Source organism: Oncorhynchus keta, chromosome 12 (genome assembly GCF_023373465.1).
Source record: "Oncorhynchus keta strain PuntledgeMale-10-30-2019 chromosome 12, Oket_V2, whole genome shotgun sequence".
In the NCBI taxonomy this organism is placed as follows: Eukaryota; Metazoa; Chordata; class Actinopteri; order Salmoniformes; family Salmonidae; genus Oncorhynchus; species Oncorhynchus keta.
The window spans coordinates 5,514,200-5,537,605 of NC_068432.1; the positions used below are offsets into that span (position 1 = coordinate 5,514,200).

The 23,406-nt window shown below is 40.9% G+C and overlaps 1 protein-coding gene across 3 annotated transcripts; it reads right to left on the bottom strand.

Annotated features, from left to right (window-relative positions):
- Positions 1-2,076: 2,076 nt before the first annotated feature.
- Positions 2,077-23,270, bottom strand: LOC118390895 (coiled-coil domain-containing protein 8 homolog). 3 transcript variants are annotated; one of them, XM_052457658.1, is made up of 4 exons: positions 23,103-23,270; positions 8,867-9,297; positions 8,081-8,818; positions 2,077-4,326 (listed from the first exon to the last, which is right to left on the bottom strand). In XM_052457658.1, exons 1-4 carry the CDS (start codon positions 23,212-23,214, stop codon positions 4,192-4,194), a joined length of 1,416 nt encoding a protein of 471 aa, XP_052313618.1. In that variant the 5' UTR covers positions 23,215-23,270; the 3' UTR covers positions 2,077-4,191. The 3 variants fall into 3 exon arrangements, with proteins under 3 accessions (XP_052313618.1, XP_035637513.2, XP_035637514.2); XM_035781620.2 differs by having other exon boundaries at positions 8,081-9,297; XM_035781621.2 differs by having other exon boundaries at positions 8,081-9,294; positions 23,103-23,267.
- Positions 23,271-23,406: the final 136 nt, after the last annotated feature.

Consider the following 23,406-nt stretch of genomic DNA (forward strand, 5'->3'; position numbering starts at 1 on the left):
TAAAATTAAGGTAAACGGCACTTCCTGTGGAGCATCAACCACGTTTACATTTGACATTTTAGTCACTTAGCTCTTATCCAGAGTGACTTACCGTAGTGAGTGGATAAATGTTCAGATATTTTTTCGTACTAGTCCCTCGTCGGAACCAAGTTTCACACAATATGAAAATCAATTACGGAGAATTTTAATAAAAAATAACGATCCATAGAGGACACAGGCCTCTGTGAACTGAAACAACAATTTGAGGACATGAAGAGAAGGGATATTTTTCTGCATTAACACATTGCATTCACCCATGTGCACACACATTGGTCCACAAATGTCCTCTTTGAAACATACAGCACCTATGAAAATACCATAAATGCCAACAGCAAACTTTCGCACACCTTGACCTCCCTCTGAAGATAAAGCAACAGCCAGAACATATCGGATAGGTATGCTTTGATTTTATTCCAGATTTTTTATCTGCGAGGGGAGGTTAAAATGTTCTGTAGTGTTGATAATACCCCATCATATCTGGGAGGAGTACGTTTTCAGGGAGTATTGGTGCCCGACTTGGTGAATCTGTTGAAAATATCCAAAATGGTGGAGAAAGCCTTGGGTGAAGTAAAATCAGTAAAGATTATGAGAAGTGTGCTTGTTTTGATTTCTTGTGTTTCTGCTGATCAGAAAAAGTGTGGGTTGGGTCTCACTCGAGTTGATGATTATGCTGTGTCGTTCTTTGAGCTACGGAGAAGGGCACCTGTCAAGGGAGTAATTTCTGGATATACTAAAGAATATTAATGGTGGTCAATTGGCAGTAAAGTTTTTATTTTTATGTGGAGTCCCTCCCAACATGAGTGCAGCTGGGATATGTGCACTATCCTGTCAGAGCTTTTGTATCCAGGCCTTTGCAATGTCATCACTGTAAAATGTTTGGAGCTGTAGGAAGTGTCTGCAGACAGAAGAAGCAGAGATGGTGGGATGTGTGGGAAAGATGACTTTGAAGGTGATTCCGATTGTGTAGCAGAAGAGAATGGCCATTGGCAAAGGAGTAAAGTGTTGCAACTGTGGTGGAGAACATAGGGCGAAATCCTTGGAATGCCTGAGTAGGGTGAAAGAGACTGAGGTTGCCAAAATCTGGGCAGTTGAAAGTGTCTCCAATGCAGAGGCTGTCAAAAGGGTAGAGATTATCTCTGAAGGTCCAGTGGTAGTGAATCACCAACAGGTCCTAGAAAATCTTCATGTGAAGAAAGTGGACTTAAGTGTCTTTTATAGCGATGGCGGTAAACGGCACTGCACAAGTCGAAACGAAGTCAAGAAAGATGGACTTCATTGTTTATGCAGCTGAAACACTTCTGGGATTAAAATACTTCACATCTGACGAGAAATATGGAGTACTGTCTTGTGCGGTCCCACCCTCTCAGGCCCTAGAGCCTGAGCAAGGTATATGAGTATATATATATTTTTATTTATTATTGTTAATTCCTTATTTTGTAGTTTGTGTGGATTTTTTTTCTTCCGTAGGCAATAACGGGGGTTGACTCCGCCATGGCTCACTGGCCAAAGCCTATGGGGAAATTAATGGGGGTTTTGGATAAACATAAATGCCGAAAATAAGGTCTGTGGTAAACAGGCTTAGATCTTATAAATGTTGTTCTATGAGATAATCTTCATCTGCTAAAGTAACTTTTTGTGAATTTATGTAATCAAAATAAGTCCATAAAGCACATACAAGATTCATCATTCTTAAAGGCCATGTTAACAGACTGACATCTCATAGAACAATACATTTAAGATCTCCTAAGCCTGTGTTAACCTCAGACCGGCATTCATCCCAAAACCCCATTCTTTCCCCCATTAGAAAGGCTGAACGAACCAGTTTCATTTTTCCGCTTTTTAGGACTATAAACTGACAAGCTCTATATGCCCAATATCAGCCAGAATCAACCACCCTGCATAACCTTGACATCCCAATTGTAATCAATATCACTGCATTGGTTTGTCATTTACCCACCATCTTGTGCTTTCATGTATAAATAGAATCGTTGGTTTCAATTAAATTGACAGTGCTTGAGGTTTATGAAATCAACCATGTAAATATACATTTTTATTTTATTTAACTTCATAAGTACATTCTACTTGCTTACACGGTTATTAACATACTAGGTTTTAGGATGATGGAATAACAGTTCAAGCTAAAACAGTCTTGTACTCAAGCTGGAAGTGCATTTCTGAACGTTCTCTTGAATGGTTAAGCTGCTGTTCAATTATTGTCTGATCGCCAATGACTTGAAGGTCTCTACTGCCATCCAAGGGCGATATGACTAACTGCAGCCTTACCTGTCATACAGGCCCTTTGGTATGTGCCTCCTTCAAGAACACACCCAGCTCATACCAACCTCTCTCAATAACATCAGACAGACAGCTTCTAAAGCAGAACCACCATGCAAGTTCAAAATGCTATTGACACTGCTTAGGATTCAGGATTACTCACTGGGGTGCTTGGATGGATCAACAAACAAGGATATGACAGATGTAAGCATGGCTGTCATCATACAAAACAATAGCAATGGAATGATTGAGTGGATAGGGTAGTCATGTGGTCACCACAGGCTCATTTCCAAGGACATTTCCAAAGCATTCAATACTCATGACAAACAGTGTTTTGATGACTCTTAAAACCTGGTGTGGATGTTATGTTAATATACAAGAAACAAACTAAACAGATTTTTCAAAATGTATTTCTTAGAAAACAAAGCATTAGCAAGAGAAAAAACAAAGGGGCCCCCAAATACAATTGTGCTTCATCAGCAAATGATTGTACAATCTCTACAGTTGATTGCAAAGGCAGTGTCCATCCACCAAATACCATATGAAAGCTACACAATATACGTCCTGTTCCATGGATGACAAAACCTCCCCTCCATGCTTTAGCTATTGTTGTGACACTCAGATTACAATGCTTTTCCACAGTCCTGAAAAGACAGCTGTAAAAAGTATTGGGGATTGAGAATTGAGAAAGTGCATGAGAATTGATTGATTCTGGATTCACGTCACAGGATATGGCATTAGAATTGAAGACTCGTTAAGGTAATGACGAGTGAGCGACGGTGGTTGTCATCGTTTCCTCTAGACTGAGGTTGATTCCCAAATGGTACCATATTCCCTATATCTATAGTGCACTACTTTTGACCCAGAGCCCTAGTGTCCCGTTCAAAAGTAGTGCACTACATAAGGAATAGGGTACGTCCCCAGATTCGACAATCAGTTCTCTGTCCCCTAAAGTAATGTGTTGAAGTAGTGTTTCACATGCACTCCGGTCGAGTCCACATTCTCATTGAGAAATCTCAGTGAGGAATCTTTACCTGACATCTGATACTTCAAAGTCATAAAACAAATACAAAAAAAAGGGGGCAGCACTGGGATTAGTGCATAGCACAATCTGGCCAGCGTTTTAATAAGAAAACCAGTCAAATGCCGGATTATGGAAAAATACAATTTCAGGCAAGGGAATTACTGCCACCATATCACAATGTGGTGGGCTCTGTCATGTCAAAAGTCCTCACTTGTCTAATGGATTTAGCGTAAGAAATAACCACAAGTTCTGAACATGAATGTATATTGTGTAGTACGCTACATACGTACAATATTAACTTTTACAACTGCAAATGCAAATTGTATTGCAACGCCTTGTGAAATGAGGGCTTTGAGGCGAACCACTACAAATAGCCTTCACTCATTGCAGGGCAGATGTGACTAGCAAGTAAAGTACAGCATCATTGGTTATTCATCTTGGTATTGATTGACAATATTTACATTCCAATTTTCTGAGTGTGTAATCTGCAATCAGCACAAACACTTAAGAGTGTGCAAAACAATAAGTGTAGAAGAATAATAAGGCTTAAACATGGTGAGAACATATTTCATACAGACCAGTATAGGCCACCCAAATAAATCAAATACTAAATCATAATTAATTTCAAAAACATAGGACTATGGTTAACAAAACAGAAATGAATATTTCCAGCATACGTGGGCAAACATCGAAAACGTGTATCGATTACAGAGTGGTAGTACCATCAAACTCCCTCCTGCCCAGGTTTTTCCTGAAGCAAGAAAAAAAAGTGGGGCAAGCTTGTGGGCAAGCAAGCGTTTCAACAATGCAGCTGGAAAAAGGCTCGTATTAGTTCTTTCAACTTCCTTCTCTGCTCAGAAGATGTAATCTTGAGTCATCTTGAGGGAAGGCATGGCCTCGTTGACATTCTGGTCCAGCCGATGATACTCCACATTGTTACGAGAACACAGGCCGTCCCTCCAGCGCCGACTCTGGGCTAGCAGGAAGATCTGGAGGGGAGAGTGGATATTCAAGTTAACCTTTAACCTTTTTTTATTGAATTCTGGCCTGTCCATTCATAAAGCATCTCAGCGTAGTAGTACTGATCTAGGATCAGGTCCCCACTGTCCATGTAATCCTATTCATCAAGATCTAAAAAGGCAAAGCTGATCCTAAATCCGCATTCTTACTCAGATGCTTGATACATACGGACCCAAAAGTAGCTAAAATAAGCGCCATCAGGGTGATATTCAAAGGAACACAAAAAAGGCTATGAATGGAGACTACCCATGCTAACAATGTAGCTAGGCTACCTAAAAGGGAAGTAAATAGTCTCTCAATAACAGAAGGTAACTCCAACTCAATATGCATTTCTGCATAATGTTATTATTTAAGATGACTAAAGTTCATATTTAAATTGGGCAACTTTGATAGGGGTGGGGCCCACACAAAAAAAATATTGCTCACGGGACTGTGTACCCACATCCATACCCACACAGGCAGTCAGAGCCGGCCCTAAGTTAATTTTTGTTTCAAAGTAAATATGCTGCAATTATACACATTTTGTCATGGGTGTAGAGAATATTTAACAATTTTACAAATTCTGCCATGGGGCAGAACATTTTTTCCGTTTTACAGCTAATTTCATGAAATTCTACACATTTTGACATAGAAAAATGTTTGCAGTTTAATATATCTACCCTATCTGAATGACTAAAAAAAAATATAAAAAAATCAAATGGGGGCCCCCTGATCTGTAATTCAACCATGTTTACAAGTTTAGATCGCAGTCTAGACTACCTTAAAAATGTTAGCTGATTAAGTGACCGTCAGCAACTGACGTAAGATTTTTTTTTAATTCAGCAAATATTTATATATTTTTTAAAACAGCACTTGTATTGTACTATTCTCTCTCTCTCAACAGTAGGTTGAGACCTTGACCGAGTCCCTTCCCCCACAAATTATTATTATTTTTTGTTGTAAATTGATCCATGGGCCTACAAAAAGGGGGGCCCTGATAGATGCACATCCCTGATTTAGTGATCAAAACAATATTTAGTTTCTGTAATACATCACATTTTCTGTGTTCTGTTTGTAACACTCAAGGTGCAGGTTGATGGTCACTAGATTTGGAATGGACCATTCTCATATGTTGATAGTGATTGACGCCAGACTGGAAGTACAAGGACCGAGGACACACGGATTATTCACTGTTGTATTGATGACATTCTATGAACACTGATTCTGTAGCAGCTGACAAAGACACCCTTTTGTTTGGACTTCCCACAAGCCTCTTGGACTGGTGTTTGGAGAACATTTGGTGCAGCCTGATTAGGAGGATAAAGGACCTATCTACAAGAGGCCAGTTAGACATTTCCTCTGCATCTGTGCTGGGTGGCATCTCCCTATAGCAACTTGTAAATAAACCTGATTGACATTATCTGCGGCTGCTCTTTTTTGTTCACATGAAAATTCCTATTACAGTGTGTGTAAACAAAACATCAGGAACACCTGCTCTTCCCTGACTGATTGACCAGGTGAAAGCTATAGTATGAGCCCTTATTGATGTCACCATTGCAACGATGCTGGGGTTTCATGCTCAACAGTTTCCCATGTGTATCAAGAATGGTCCACCACCCAAAGGACATCCAGCCAACTTGACAACTGTGGGAAGCATTGGAGTCAACATGTGCCAGCATCCCTGTGGAACGCTTGACACCTTTTTGTCCATGCCTCAAAGAATTGAGGCTGTTCTGAGGGCAAAAGGGGGTGCAACTAGGGCTGTGGCGGTCACGAAATTGTCAGCCGGTGATTGTCAAGCAAATAACTGTTGGTCTCTAACTGACATGAATTAACATAAACACATTTAGCATCTGCTGGCTTCCACAAATAGCCTACAAGCCACTGATGCAGACCTTTGGAACATCTACATTTTAAAAAGTCGAATAAATCCAGCCTACACCTTCACAATAATCCCACTGTTTATTTTAAACAGGTCTGAAGAAGCATGACAAGAAGAAATGTAGTCTATTTCAGGAGAACAGAATTGTATACTCGGAGTTGCCCTTATGCTAGGTCGACCTTATGTTAGGTCCTGATCTGGCGATGCCAAATGGCTGTGGGCTACACAAGTTTATTTAGGAGACAAGATTTGCTTAGAATTTCGTGGCATTATTTTATAGTATGAAAAATACAATTGAATAAAATAGAAATTATATTTTCTCCAAACAATTTGATGCAGCTATTCTGTGTTGAGCGTTTCAGAAAGAAATAGATACTCCTATATGCCTAATTTAGAGTTAATGTAATTGTTCTACAAACTCTGTTTCGATTTTTAATACATTGTAAGGCTGCATGACGCGACTAATGATGATTTGAAAAAAGTCGCTACTTTGTTTTTTGCGCAGGCTGTACACACTGCATCAATCACTCATTCACAATTTGACTAGCACTTTATAATGCCTCAAATTTTATGGCGACTTCCTCTGTGTGGTCATAATGCATCCTAAAAAAATCCATGCCTTTTGCGGCCAGTGGTTATTGTGCCCTTGGCGATCAGGTCTCTCACAGGCTACAATGTGATCAGGTCTCTCACAGGCTACAAGTGAAGACAAGTGAAGACAGAAAATTTTATTTTTATTATTTTTTTTAAAGACCTATTCTATTCTGTGCAAGAAATAAATATTCCAAACATAGTCTGGGACAGTTGTGGGATGCGATAGATCCCAAATTAATACAAGCACTACGTAAAAAAATGTGTTTAATGCTAATGTGGCTGACGCAACAGATCAGAACATTTAGCTTTAAAATGTTGATAAACTATTATTAGTGGGAAAACTCCATTATCAAAAGTGACAGCAAATGCGATAATGCTTGTATTGCTTGTTATAAAGGTGCAATTTTCAGTGAAAATGAACTTCCCCAAGCTTGAAACACATACGTTGCTTATTTATTCATTACCTTTATTTAACTAGGCAAGTCAGTTAACAAATTCTTATTTTCAATGACTGCCTAGGAACAGTGGGGTGGCAGGGTGGCCTAGTGGTTAGAGTGTTGGACTAGTAACCGGAAGGTTGCAAGTAAAAAAAAAACGAGCTGACAAGGTACAAATCTGCCGTTCTGCCCCTGAACAGGCAGTTAACCTACTGTTCCTAGGCCGTCATTGAAAATAATAATTTGTTCTTAACTGACTTGCCTAGTTAAATAAAGGTTTAAAAAAATAAAAAATTAATAAAGTGGGTTAACTGCCTTGTTCAGTGACAGAACGACAGAGTTTTAGCTTGTCAGCTCGGGGATTCAATCTTGCAACCTTTTGGTTACTTGTCCAACGCTCTAACCACCAGGCTACCTGCCACCCCATATGTATGCCCGTTAGGCTCTATAGCCCTTGTAAAACCGGATAAATGTGCTTCATTTTAAGAAGTTATTTGGCCACTTTAGTTGTGATACAAATCTTGTCAAAACATATAGGCCTATGGGCTAGACAACATGAGGTATGCGACTATAATTCAAAAAAAGGCATTGTTCCTTGCTTTGTGTTGGGCATCATTCACAAGTGATAATATAGAATTCACAAGTGAAAGGCTAATATTGTCACCCATTAGACTTTTCTTGATTTAAACTAGTCTTTACACACACAATCATTCTAGGGTTTTTCCTTATTTTTTCTATTTTCTACATTGTAGAATAATGCTGAAGACATCAAAACTAAGAAATAACACATGGAATCATGTAGTAACCAAAATGTACTCCCCCTCTGCTTACCTTCCTCTTGTTGTGGTAGGTGATGTATACAATGGCCACAAGGAAGGCCAGGATGACCAGGTGGAAGAAGAAGTGGGAGTCCTCGTCCTGGGCGGTGTAGATGTTGGTGTCCTTCATACGTACATCTATCTTGCCAGCACTCTTTGCTGGGCTAAGCCCCACCTGGTCATCGTCGGCGTCCACCATGTCGTCATCGTTCTCCTCGTTGAGGTCTTGGCCGCCAAAGTTCTGGTTCTGGTCCTGGTCCAGAGGGACCTTAACAGCTGGTCCCATGTCATAGTCTTCACCACCTTCTTCCTCATTTTCTCTGTCGTACATGTCTGTCTCGGTCTGGGACTCCAGGGTGTTGATAGGCACTTGATCGCTCTCTTGCTTATCCTCTATTGCGTCCATGGGGCCGACGAGCTTGGTGTTAGAGGCAGGACTTGGTTTCTCCAGGATGGGCTTGGCAAGCTCTGGGGCTTTGACTGTGGTGGTGCTGGTGGCTGGAGCTGCAGTTATGACAGCATCAGCATCTGAATCAGCAGGTTTGGGAGGTAATTTTTCAGGAGTCAGTCCTGATTTATCAAATTTGGTTTTGTTCTTGTCTGCAGTTATTGCATACTTGCCAACAGTTGTTTCAGCAATAATGGCAGTGGATTCAGCTATAACCTCCCCTTTGGTGTATGGTGCATCATCATGTGCTATTGCACCATCGATAGGTGTGGCGGCAGCCTCCTTGACGGGTGTGGCGGCAGCCTCCTTGACGGGTGTGGCGGCAGCGTCCTTGACGGGTGTGGCGGCAGCGTCCTTGACGGGTGTGGCGGCAGCGTCCTTGACGGGTGTGGCGGCAGCCTCCTTGACGGGTGTGGCGGCAGCCTCCTTGACGGGTGTGGCGGCAGCGTCCTTGACGGGTGTGGCGGCAGCGTCCTTGACGGGTGTGGCGGCAGCGTCCTTGACGGGTGTGGCGGCAGCGTCCTTGACGGGTGTGGCGGCAGCGTCCTTGACGGGTGTGGCGGCAGCGTCCTTGACGGGTGTGGCGACAGCGTCCTTGACGGGTGTGGCGACAGCGTCCTTTGCATCTGCTGTTACAGCCTTCATTACTGTTGCAGCATTGTCACTGGTTACTGTGTCTGCTTTGCCGTCTGTTGTACCAGTGCCGATGGCTGTTTCTGCATCCTTGCTGGCTGTTGCCAAAGGCAAGGGTTCTAAATCAACTCCTGGATCCAGAGAAACTGCTGAAAATTAGAGTAGGAATTGAAAACAAAACAGTCACCACACTCATTTGAACCTCTGTTCACATTCTACACTTTACAAAACAAGTCATGGGGTTTAATCTTTTTGTAGCTTACAGAACATTTGAAAATAAGCGTGGTGAAATCTTTAGTGGAAAAATGTAGCCAAGTTATGTAGCCTAGGCCTCATCAAATTGTACATGATACACACATCTTACCATTCTACATCTGACCTGTAACGGTTGAATGTGTTTTGGTGTTAAATAAAAGAAAATAAATAGGTTCACTTTGCCCTCGGAGTTGGGTGTCCAATCAAAAATGCATATAAAATAAGTGTACCAATGGTCCAAACCTCATAATCCGTTAAGTTTTTACCCTTGTAAGATGGCTAAAAGTATGGTGACTAAATCAATGGAGGCCAGAGAAAGTGGATCAAAAAAACCTTGGCTGAATTCTGTGCAAAAATGAAGGTTACTTGCTACCTGACATGCTCACTTTCCCGTTGAACTCATCTTCTCGAATCAACAGAACATAAAACAATAGACATATGATGGGATATCGATTGAGACATGACATGTAGCATTTTAGTATATGCTTTTCATATTAAATTGAAATCCCTGTCCTTTTTCAAAGATTATTCAAAAACAAGCATCTCTAATGTCAACTGCTTTTATTTTCAAAGCCGATTACATTTCATTCAGCTCGTATCATGCTTATTTAGCTTTCTCCGACCCGTGGAAACAACGGACAACAAAATGTAAAATCCTCAAAAGTTATGAGAAACCTCCATACCTACAGTACCAGTCAAAAGTTTGGATACAACTACTCATTCAGGGGTGTTTCTTTATTTTTACCATTTTCTACATTGTAGAATAATATTAAAGACATCAAAACTATGAAATAACACATGAAATCCTGTAGTAAACAAAAAAAGTTTAACAAAGCAAAATATATTCTAGATTTGAGATTCTTCAAAAGTAGCCACCCTTTGCCTTGATGACAGCTTTGCACACTCTTGGCATTCTCTCAACCAACTTCCCCTGTAATGCTTCTCCAACAGCCTTGAAGGAATTCCCACATATGCTGAGCACATGTTGGCTGCTTTTCCTTCACTCTGCGGTCTGACTCATTGCCAACCATCTCAATTTGGTTGAGGTCGGGGGATTGTGGAGACCAGATCATCTGATTCAGCTGGTGTCCTTTAGTAGTGGTTTATTTGCAGCAATCTGACCATGAAGACTTAATTCACACAGTCTCCTCTGAACAGTTGATGTTTAGATGTGTTTGTTACTTGAACTCTATGAAGCATTTATTTGGGCTGCAATTTGAGGTGCAGCTAACTCTAAAAACGTATCCTTTCAGCAGAGGTAACTCTGGGTCTTCCATTCCTGGGGCAGTTCTCATGAGAGCCAGTTTCATCATAGCCCTTGATGGTTTTTGCGACTGCACATTAAGGAACTTTCAAAGTTCTTGAAATGTTCCGCATTGACTGACCTTCATGTCTTAAAGTAATGATGAACTGTTATTTAATTTTGCTTATTTGAGCTGTTCTTGCCATAATATGGACTTGGTCTTTTACCAAATAGGGCTATTATCTGTACACCACCCCTACTTTGTCACAACACAACTGATTGGCTCAAAACGCATTATGGAAAGAAATTCCACAAATTAACATGTTAATTGAAATGCATTCCAGGTGACAACCTCATGAAGCTGGTTGAGAGAATGCCTAGAGTGTGAAAAGCTGTCAAGGCATAGGGTGGCTTTTGAAGTATCTCAAATATAAAATGTTTGATTTGTTTACCTTTGGGTTACTACATGATTCCATGGGTGTTAATTCTTAGTTATGTCTTCACTATTATTCTACAATGTAGAAAACAGTACTGTATATCAGAGCTCGGTGCTTATGATGCGAAATCACAATTTTTGGATATAATGTTAATGATATTGTAATGTAACAGGCAGGGAGCAGGTCTCGAACCCACGACCTTCTAGTCCGAAGTCCGGTGCGCCATCGACTGTGCCGCAGAAGCATACTCGTGCGGCATGGTCGATAACCGCGCTTATAAACCCAGGGTCGTTAAAATATGTTAGAAAAAGACCCCACTCAGCAATTCAGAACATGAATAGTCTTATGTTATTAAAACAAATTTGACTAAGACAAGTGAGATTTCATCACCAAAGGGTGTTCTCACACACTGGGAACACGCCTGGGCAGTGGGTGGACACCCTACTCTGAGTTTATCGGTATACACTTCTCACTGTAGAAATGTGCAGTGTACTGTACAGTAAACATCAACTTAATTCATATGCATTTTGTCACTGTACAGAACGTTCAGGGATCCTATGAGAGGGATGTTTGTTCTAGCTCCTGCCATCTCATGCCTTTGGCCGGTCCTCATAAATCAATAACCCGATTCAACCAGAGAGTCAACATGATTTTATACTCATGACAAATTAGCAGTCGCCACAAAGAATGGGAGTATTCATTCCTGGAAGCTACTGCCAGCATCAACATTAAATAAGAAGAGGCAAGGCCGTCAGAAGATGATTAGGGATGGGGTTGGGTTGGGATAATTACTTCTCCCCATGCTGCAGGCGGCTATTTCGATCCGCTCAAACAGTAAAGGCCCAGTGCACTACTTTTGTGGGAAGAAAAATTTTTTTTATAATAATAATTAAATCAGGGAGTGCTGCAGCACGCTCAGCAAACCTACTTCCTGTGGCTATGGAAAGAGGGGTGTGAGACAAAACATACTCTTTAAATAGCCAAGTAAATGGCTGGAAAATATGGCCCATCTGCTCTGTGTAGGGACATCCAGACATCACGCAACACGTTGTCTACTCAATATCCTTAAGTGGGACGATTTCTTCCCTCTTGCAATCTCAGTCATTGCATTGCAATCTCTGTACCTGGTCTACCAAAACATAAAACAGTTCGGTAGTAGATCTATGTTTGTTGTTGTCACGGTTCAAGTCTACCAGCGCAGCTCCCTTACATAGTTGGAGCGCGCAACCTGCCTGCTCCACTTACATATCGATCACACCAACAGCATTGCATTTTGGTACACCAGAAGTACATTCATTTTCAACGGAACGCTGCGTTTTTCTTGCAGCATTGCGTTGAAAAGGCAGTTGCAGTGCATACAGTATGTTGTATTTATCTAATGCATGCATCAAAATGGTATGCAAACTAGAGGTCTACCGATTATGATTTTTCAACACCGATACCGATTATTGGAGGACCAAAAAAGCCGATACCGTTTGAATCGGCCAATATTTATTTATTTATTTGTAATAATGACAATTACAACAATGCTGAATGGACACTTAATATAATACATCAATAAAAATCTATTTAGCCTCAAATAAATAATGAAACATGTTCAAATTGGTTTAAAAAATGCAAAAACAAAGTGTTGGAGAAGTAAAAGTGCAATATGTGCCATGTAAAAAAGCTAACGTTTGAGTTCCTTGCTCAGAACATGAGAACATATTAAAGTTGGTGGTTCCTTTTACCACGAGTCTTCAATATTCCAAGGTAAGAGGTTTTAGGTTGGAGTTAATATAGTATTTATAGGACTATTTCTCTCTATACCATATGTATTTCATATAGTTTGACTATTGGATGTTATTATAGGCACTATAGTATTGCCAGTGTAACAGTATTGCTTACATCCCCCTCCTTGCCCCTACCTGGGCTCGAACCAGGAACACATATACAACAGCCACTCGAAGCAGGGTTACCCATCACTCCACAAAAGCCACGGCCCTTGCAGAGCAAGGGGAATAACTACTCCAAGTCTCAGAGCAAGTGACGTTTGAAACGCTATTAACGCACACCCAGCTAACTAGCTAGCCATTTCACATTGGTTACACCAGACATTAGGCTGATAGGCTTGAAGTCATAAACAGCCCTGTGCTTGCGAAGAGCTGCTGGCAAAACGCACGAAAGTGCTGTTTGAATTAATGCTTACGAGCCTGCTGCTGCCTACCATCGCTCAGACTGCTCTATCAAATCATAGACTTAATTATAATATAATAACACACAGAAATACGAGACTTTGGTCATTAATATGGTCGAATCCGGATTTTTTATTATTATTTCAGTGAAATATGGAACCGTTCGGTATTTTATCTAATGGGTGGCATCCCTAAGCCTAAATATTCTTGTTACATTGCACAACCTTCAATGTTATGTCCTAATTACGTCAAATTCGGGCAAATTAGTTTGCAATGAGCCAGGCTGCCCAAACTGTTGCATATACCCTGACTCTGCGTGCAATGAACGCAAGAGAAGAGACACAATTTCACCTGGTTAATAATGCCTGCTAACCTGGATTTCTTTTAGCTTAATATGCAGGTTTAAAATGTATACACTTCTGTGTATTGATTTTAAGAAAGGCATTGGTGTTTATGGTTAGGTACAGTCGTCCAACGATTGTGCTTTTTTCGCAAATGCGCTTTTGTAAAATCGCCGCCCAGCGTTGCATCGATTATATGCAACGCAGGACACGCTAGATACACTAGTAATATCAACCATGAGTAGTTATAACTGGTGATTATGATTTTTTTTTTTTTTTACAAGATAAGTTTAATGCTAGCTTGCAACTTACCTTGGCTTCTACTGCATTCGCATAACAGGCAGGCTCCTCGGAGTGCAATGAGCGTTGGTTAGAGCGTTGGACGAGTTAACTGTAGGGTTGCAAGATTGGATCCCCCGTGCTGACAAGGTGAAAATCTGTCGTTCTGCCCCTGAACAAGGCAGTTAATCCACCGTTCCTAGGCCGTCATTGTTAGTTAAATAAAGATTTTTTTTATTTTTTTATAATAAAAAAAAAAGTAATTTTTTTTTTAAAAATAGGGCAAAATCGGCACCCTAAAATACCGATTGTTATGAAAACGTGAAATCAGCCCTAATTAAATTGGCCATCCCGATTAATCGGTCGACCTCTAATGCAGACTGCTTGACACAAATGGTATCAGAAGGTGAATGTTGAACTTTTGTTGCACCCATATCCAGATGATGGCGCATACCATTTTTTGCGCAATGACACCGTCAGTGTGATCGAGACGTTAGCCTGCACTGGGAGTCTGGGCTGCATCATTATCGCGGGGGAAAGAGCCAATAACGTGTTGTGATACCAACACCTGACTCACATCTGCGTGACACCGTCGTCTTAAAAAAAATAGCATTGAGCTATATTGTTAATCTGCAGGCTATTATAATACAGTAAAACTCTCAACTGCGGGAGGGTCTACTCACACAATTGACAGTGGTGTAAAGTACTTAAGTAAAAATACTTTAGTAGTATCTGTACTTCACAATTTATATTTTTGATTACTTTTACTTCACTACATTCCTAAAGTAAATTTTCCCTGACACCCAAAAGTACTAGTTACAAATTGAATGCTTAGCAGTACAGGACAAAGTCAAATTCACACACTTATCAAGAGAACGTCCCTGGTCATCCCTACGGCCTCTGATCTGGTGGACTCACTAAACATAAATGCTTGCGTCGTAAATTATGTCTGAATGTTGGAGTTAGCACCACCTGTCAAAAAAAGTAATAAAGGAAATTATGCCATCTGGTTTGCTAACTATAAGGAATTTGATGTATAGCATTTACTTTGTACTTTTAGTCAAGTATGACATTTGAGTACTTTTTCCACCACTGTACATAAGTACATTTAACATCTGATCATTTAAGACTTACTCAAGTAGTATTTTACTGGGTTACATTCACTTTTACTTAAGTCATTTTATATTAAGGTATCTTTACATTTACTCAAGTATGACAAGTGAGTAATTTTTACATCTCTGAATTTGGATTAGATTATATTTATTTTCGGTTCAAAAGAAGCATACTGGCAACTGTAGCTTTTATTCCGCAATTTGTTACATTTTTGGCACCAATGCATTTGATGTAAACAGCGTGCAATTACGCACTCCAAGAGTAATTATATGCAACATGCATCAATCCATTCTAGGCCTATCTAATAAGGCATACATCATCATCCTAGCCTATATATAGCTGGGATCTTTCTACCTCGCCATATCAACATGATTATATTGCTGACATTCCAACTCGAATCGATTGATCAAGTGGTTACAGCCTGATGCCATATTCGTATCATAAGCCCCCCCCTGAAATAACATTTAGAAAAATGTAATATGTCAGCAGTCAGTCACTTGCAAAGTATATCCTGCTGGGGTCATTTTCAGTGGCAATAGGCTCCCTCAACAAAATTAAGGAGCTGATCGTGGACTTCAGGAAACAGCAGAGCGCATGCCCCTATTCACATCGACGGGACCGCAGTGGAGAAGGTGAACAGGTTAAAGTTCCTCGGCGTACACGTCGCCGACAATCTGAAATTGTCCACCCACACAGACAGTGTGGTGAAGGCAGCGCAACAAGCGCCTCTTCAACCTCAAGAGGCTGAAGAAATTGAGCTTGGCCCCTAAGACCCACAAACTTTTACAGATGCAGTCGAAAGCATCCTGTCGGACTGCATCACCGCCTGGTACGGCAACTACATTGCCCACAACCGCAGGGCTCTCCAGAGTGTGGTGCGGTCTAGCCAACGCATCAGGAGGGGCACAATGCCTGCCCTCCAGGACACCTTCAGCACCCGATGTCACAGGAAGCCCAAAAAGAGCATCAAGAACATCAACCACCCAAGCCATGGCCTGTTCACCCTGCTACCATCGAGAAGGCGAGGTCAATACAGGAGCTTCGCTACGTTTCATTCTTTGCGCCCCATTTAATAAGAGACGAAATCCAAAACTGACACCAATGCTGTCGTCATTCAAATCAAATTATATATCACATGTGCAGAATACAACAGGCTTACTTACGATCCCTTAACCAACAATGCAGTTAAGAAAAAAATACAAAAAAAGGAATAAAAGTAACAAATAATTAAAGATTAGTAGTAAAATAACAATAGCGAGACTATATACAGAGGGTACCGGTACAGAGTCAATGTGCGGGGTCACCGGTTAGTCGAGGTAATATGTACATGTAGGTAGAGTTAAAGTGACTATGCATAGAAAATAACAGAGTAGCAGCAGCGTAAAAGAGGGGGGCAGTGCAAATAGTCTGGGTTGCATTTGATTAGACGTTCAGGAGTCATGGCTTGGGGGTAGAAGCTGTTTAGAATCCTCTTGGACCTAGACTTGGCACTGCCTACAGTTCTCTTTCTATCTAATTAAAGAGGGCCCTATTTTAGGAACCTTTCTGGAATGGACATCGAGAGAATTAGCAAATCATACACTCACACCCACCCACCTAAAATGATCCATCAAATCAAAGCAGCTTGCAGCGCTTCTCCCCCAGACTCAAGCAAATCACATTAAAGGCTTGCCTTAGCTTCAAATCCTTTCTGTAGGTAATCAAAAATGAGTCTACATTGTAGGAAAATTTTAAACCAATGTAGCCTATCATATAAATTAACGAGGAAAGCTAAGGGGAAGATAGACAGCAGTGATATTAGTCAGGTCTCAGTCCAGATATAACATAGTAAATGTAAATCCAAGATTCAAATTAGTAAGATGTTACGTTTGGTATGGTTACATACAAAAGAAGGTTACTTAAGGCAAAAACAAAAGGAGTGTGCATGGGTAGGCGTATAACGCAAACGTCTAGCAAACCAAAGGTTGCATGTTCGAATCTCATCACGGACAACTTTAGCATTTTAGCAACTGTTCGACTACTTACTACTTTGCATGCGAGCTAACCCTTTCCCTAATCCTTTTAGTTAACCCTTCCCCTAACCCTTTAACCTAACCTCTAGTAATGTTAGTAAGTGGCCTTGCACAAGCCTTGGCCTGTTCATAGCCTCCTGCCCCATCTCCTGATTCTATAGCGTGAGGCAGCTAGATCTACAAGTACATCCCCTGGACAGGATGCTAGTCTATTCCCTTAATACGGAGTGGCAAGCAGAGTAGCCTCAGGTCCCATTTTTTACAGTCTGGTATAAGCCGGGGGATCGATCTCACAACCTTCCAATCTCAAGGCAGACTAACCACAAGGCCACTTGAGCAAGCTAGCGTAAAGTGTTACATATTGTACGTTTCGCAAATGATCATACAAATTGTAATTTGTAACATATATGAAATGGATAGAAATCCACAAATTAATACATACCATATGAAACGTAACATATAATACTAAATGGAGTGTCCCGCATTTACGTACAGAATAATACGAAATGCTCTGAGAACAGGTTGGTGATAGGCTTAGGCCAGTGAACAATCACACCTGATTCGGCTTGTCAACTAACCGACAAGCCCTCAATGAGTTGAATGAGGGGTGTTTGTTAAGGGCTACAACAAAATGGAGTACTGTTGGGGGTACTCGATGACCAGGATTGGGAGACACTGGCCTAGGTGATATGAATTGGAAATTGACAACCATTATATACAAACATACATGCAACCTGTCCATAGCCTATCAGACATTGATCAATACATTTTAGTGAAGCAATGGGTGGTTATGTTGACACTAGGCCTACATTTTAATTTGAGTGCTTTATCTAAAATTGGTGCAACCACTTATTGAAAAAGGGTAGCCTAAACGCTGGCAGATATTTCACTGTAATTCATGAATCTCCGCTGGCAAGTCGCCCATCTCTTCCCCTTCTCTCTAGCTTGTAAACTAGAAGCCTTGGCTATACACGGAGTGCACAAAACATTAGGAACACATTCCTAATATTGAGTTGGACCCACTTTTGCCCTCAGAATAGCCTCAATTCGTTGAGGGATGGACAACAAGGTGTCGAAAGCATTCCACAGGGATGCTGGCTCATGTTGACTCCAATGCTTCCCAGTTGTATCAAGTTGGCTGGATGTCCTTTAGGTGGTGGACCATTCATGCTCTGCAATAATATAATCAGAGTTTGATTTCTAAACCAGATGAGTTCTCAAACAGCAGCTGCCCAATTCCATGGTGGGCATGCTTAATGTTGGATGCATTAGAATACAATATATGGAGAATGATAAAGAGGCTGTATGATTATAGAAAAAGTAGTTGGGAAACTAATGTTTGAGTTTCAAATACTAATTGTTCAGTGAATGTGAGTATATTTCGGTGGTTTAAATGATTAACTTTCCTACTAACCTAAAAGTTAACGGTGCCAATCCATTCATTATTCTATTAACCATGAGTGTGAGACATGTTTTGCATAATGTTTGTTTCATGCACATACATGCGGGAAAAAAATACCATCAGTGTTTCCCCATTTATTGAGCAGGGAAACAAATCGCAGGCAGTATTTAAAGTATCTAAATACGGTGTTACCTACCAATCAATGTTTATCAAATCAAATGTTATTTGTCACATGCGCCAAATAAAACAACCTTACAGTGAAATGCTTACTTACAAGCCCTTACCCAACAATGCAGTTAAGAAACATATACATATATATATATATTTAAAAGATCAGCAGTAAAATAACAATTAGCGAGGCTATATACAGGGGGTACAGGTACAGATGCGTCAATGTGCGGGGGCACCGGTTAGTCGAGGTAATATAGACATGTAGGTAGAGTTATTAAAGTGACTACGCATAGATAATGACAGAGTAGCAGCAGTGTAAAAGAGAGAGAGAGAGAGAGGGGGGGGGGGCAATGCAAATAGTCTGGCCATTTGATTAGATGTTCAGGAGTCTTATGGCTTGGGGGTAGAAGCGGTTTAGAATCCGCTTGGACCTAGACTTGGTGCTCCGGTACCGCTTGCCATGCAGTAGCAGAGAGAACAGTCAATGACAGGGCGGCTGGACAATTTTTAGGGCCTTCCTCTGACACGCCTGGTATAGAGGTCCTGGATGGCAGGAAGCTTGGCCCCAGTGACGTCCTGGGCCATACACACTACCCTCTGCAGTGCCTTGCAGTCGGAAGCAGAGCAGTTGCCATACCAGGTAGTGATGAAACCTGTCAGGATGCTCTCAATGGTGCAGCTGTAGAACCTTTTGAGGATCTGAGGACACATGCCAAATCTTTTCAGTCTCCTGAGGGGCCGTCTTCACGACCTTCTTGGTGTGCTTGGACCATGTTAGTTTGTTGGTAATGTTGACACCAAGAAACTTGAAGCTTTCAACCTGCTCCACTGCAGCCCCGTCGATGAGAATGGGGGTGTGCTCGGTCCTCCTTTTCCTGTTGTCCACAATCATCTCCTTTGTCTTGATCATGTTGAGGGAGAGGTCGTTGTCCTGGCACCACATGGCTTGGTCTCTGACCACCCTAAAGGCTGTCTCGTTGTCGTCGGTGATCAGGCCTACCACTGTTGTGTCATCGGCAAACTTAATGATGGTGTTGGAGTCGTGGAGTGCAATGGAGGGCACAATCTTACAGTCCAGACAAAAGGTTTGCCATCTATGCCAAAAGCCTGGGCATCTTGGAGACTGTAGAACCCCTCATCAACACATGCTTCTCTCTAGTAGCATTTGTGTGCCCAGGCCAGATCCCACCAAGGTGAACGATGCAAAGAGGGACGTTTACATTTGAGTCATTTATCAGACGCTCTTATCCAGTGCGACTTACAGGAGGCTCAAGGGCACAGACAGATTTTTCACCTAGTCGGCTCGGGCCCAACAATCTTAACCGCTAGGCTACCTATAGATTTTTGTAATCTTAAATCATTACTTGGAATGAACAGAAAGCTAAAATGCTCCTCGTACCGAAATGACTAGCTAGCGATAAAGCAATCTTATCCTGCTAGCTAGCAACAGATCTACTCGTTAAAACTAGCAAGATAGTAATGTAGCTAAGGTGTCGGTGTGCAGAGTAGGGAGTAATTTTATAGCTTGCATAGAAACGGAATACAATCAATAACTTCATAGTTTTGATTACAAATAAAAAAATACTTGATAGCAGTTTGTCAGACAGATTCCTCTCAAGATGTGAGCAGCTGTCTTCTACCTTAGATACAAATAACGTGATTGGCAGATGTGATCAGCAAAGATAATACAAAAATTGTGATTGGTTTACAGTTTAGTACTCAGCAGTGTTTGCCTGTCAAACATACAGTACCAGTCAAAAGTTTGGACACACCTACTCAATTAAGGGTTATTTTGACTATGTTCTACATTGTAGAATAATAAGACATTAAAACTATGAAATTACACATATGGAATCATGTAGTAACGCTCAAAAAAGTGTTAATCAAAACATTTTATATATTTGAAATTCTTCAAAGTAGCCACTCTTTGCCTTGACAGCTTTGCATTCTCTCAACCAACTTCACCTGGAATGCTTTTCCAACAGTCTTGAAGGAATTCCCACATATGCTGAGCACCTGTTGGCTGCTTTTCCTTCACTCTGCAATCCAACTCATCCCAAACCATCTCACTTGGGCTGAGGTCGGGTGATTGTGGAGGCCATGCAATCTGATGCACCACTTCATCACTCTCCTCATTGGCCAAATAGTCCTTACACAGCCTGGAAGTGTATTGGGTCATTGTCCTGTTGAAATTATAATCCCACTAAGCGGAAACCAGATGGGATGGCGTATCGCTGCAGAAAATCTCAAATTTGGACTCATTATACCAAAAGGACAGAATTCGACCATGAAGGCTTGATTGAGGCAGCTCTAACCAACATCTCCAATCTCGTCTCATTGATTGGACTCCAGGTTGACTAAATCCTGACTTCAATTAGCTTTTGGAGAAGGCATTAGCCTAGGGATTCACACAATTTAAATACTCATAGTGTAGGTTGGGAAAAGTATGTTTTCAATATAGACAAGAAAAATACAATAATTTGTGTGTTATTAGTTTAAGCACACTATATTTGTCTATTGTTGTGACTTAGATTAAGATCAGATCAAATTTGATGACCAATTTATACAGAAATCCAGGTAAATCCAAAGGGTTCACATACTTTTCCTTGTCACTGTATGCTCCCAGCAGGCCCAGTTATTCAGGAAAGCTTGCTCTGCCTTTCCGTTCTGACCAGCTATTCTTTATGTGTGTCATAAACACCAGTCAAAGATTGTAATCTGGTTAGGCTAGTTCAAAAGTCTCCTGTCGGCTACTTCCGCACATTCATCCAGTGCCTTAGACCACAAACGGCAGGGTAGCCTAGTGGATAGAGTGTTGGTCTAGTAACCGGAAGGTTGCAAGTTCAAACCCCCGAGCTGACAAGGTACAAATCTGTCGTTCTGCCCCTGAACAGGCAGTTAACCCACTGTTCCTAGGCCGTCATTGAAAATAAGAATTTGTTCTTAACTGAGTTGCCTAGTTAAGTAAAATAAAAATGTTTAAAAAATAAGATACTTCTATACAAATAAGTCCCAAATTTCAGAGAAACAGATTTCCATGAGGCTACAGATGACATCAGCCAAAACAAGCTCAATAACTCAATGCATGCACAGACTCCTACTGAATACACATTCACCTGTATTGATTTACCAAGAGATTTGCCATTCAAATAAATTACCATTATGTTATGTCGTTAAATTGGTAAAAGTCAAATAGGTTTAATGAATACATGGCCTTTTCTGAAAAATATTGACGTAACATTTTGCTAATGTAATGATGCCCAACGATTGCAAAGAGCAGTAGCTGAGTTTATATGTCTGGATCAAGTGTCATTCTGTGCCTTTGGCTAATATGCCTTTTTTTTGCTGTGGTATCATTTTGGTATTGTGATACTTAACACGGTAAAGAAATGCTCTCATAACAGGTTAAATGCAGTAGGATGACAGGTCGACAGATGGGCTCTTTCCGTAACTCAAGAAACTATGGGGGCAATCACATCTGCCGGCACAAGGCACAGTGAATGGGCTCCTGTTGAGAATGATTAGACTGTTATGGATAGCATGTCATGTCAATTTGGATGGTAGGAATAGGCCACATGGTTTCACTTTCCATGAATGTGGAATCATGCAATGCTCCTAAAAGAGGAACAATGATCCTAAAAAAAGGAACTCATAGCAGTTCGGCTTTAGCACAAAAGGGACATGACTAGCTATATGAGACGATAAGGCCAGAGTTGTAGTTTTCTCCAAAACAATCTGCTCTGGTATCCAAAAATGATATTTTCCTCATCCTCAAGACATTTTCAGAAGGCAATAAGGACCTTGGAAAAGTATTCCCATGAAGATAAGCTCTATATCAATACCATATACAGCATTATCAAGTAAAACATGTTGATATTAAAATGTACAGGCAGAAAACGAAAATATTTTATAAGTAGGCTTGTGATAAGGAAATCATTTGTTGACATTTCCTTATTGGGTCTCCACTTAGAGAAGGGCTTGTTACCACCAAAATAGTATCTATAAAGTGGGTTTTCTAACCATTGAGATAATATTAAATTCATATTCGAATAAGTAATTATATGATTCTAACACGAAAGCATTGTGCTACTAGCGAGCTAACTACCAATTATCAGCAGAATCGTTGACAAAATGAATCTTTACTTTCACTCTGACGCCAAACTAGCTAACCCGCTGTGGCTAGGATTGGAAACTGTAACGTTCGTTCGGTAAGGTTAATGGTCACTGATGACAGATTAGATGATTAGGCCTGTAACCCGGACTTCGATTTCTGACAGAGTTGGCTGCCATGCTCATCTGACACATTGGCAAGTCACTAGGCGGCACCCATATACCTCAGTCGGCGGCACAGCAGGGGCTGGTCGTCGACTAGCTACTGTAGCTAGGTGAAAGCCGAACGCAGATACTAATTCAGGTGAAAGCAGATACTGGTTCAGGTGAAAGCTAGCTACATTAGCTCATATAGCTCCCTCTCAACATAAAACTAACCATAAAACATGGTAACTTCGTTTTGAATATTAAACATACCGTTTTGGGTTGCCGGCGGAGCCGAAATACAGTTGGGAGTAAACAGTTGTAACAAGATAAACACGAAACATTGAATTTTCCAGCTACGTCTCATCTTCCTGCAAGTCGCCATCTTGTTTGTGAGGGCTCATTAAGGGGCGTGGTTAAAATGCAAAAAGGTGACGTAGAACAGATGACAACCGAAACTGAACGGTCCTTTGTACTTGACACCTGAGTGGGGATTAGGACTGTCTGATCAGTTGGAAAGATAGCTTTATGTATATTGAACAAAACTATAAACGCAACATCAACATTTACTGAGTTA

Excerpts from the sequence above, each read along its gene's own strand:
- LOC118390895 (XM_035781620.2), bottom strand. The coding sequence starts at position 23,214 with ATGGCGACTTGCAGGAAGATGAGACGTAGCTGGAAAATTCAATGTTTC. Across the intron at positions 9,298-23,102 it reads TCCGCCGGCAACCCAAAACG|CAGTTTCTCTGGATCCAGGA; the intron begins GTATGTTTAATA and ends TCTAATTTTCAG. Across the intron at positions 4,327-8,080 it reads CCTACCACAACAAGAGGAAG|ATCTTCCTGCTAGCCCAGAG; the intron begins GTAAGCAGAGGG and ends TCTCCCCTCCAG.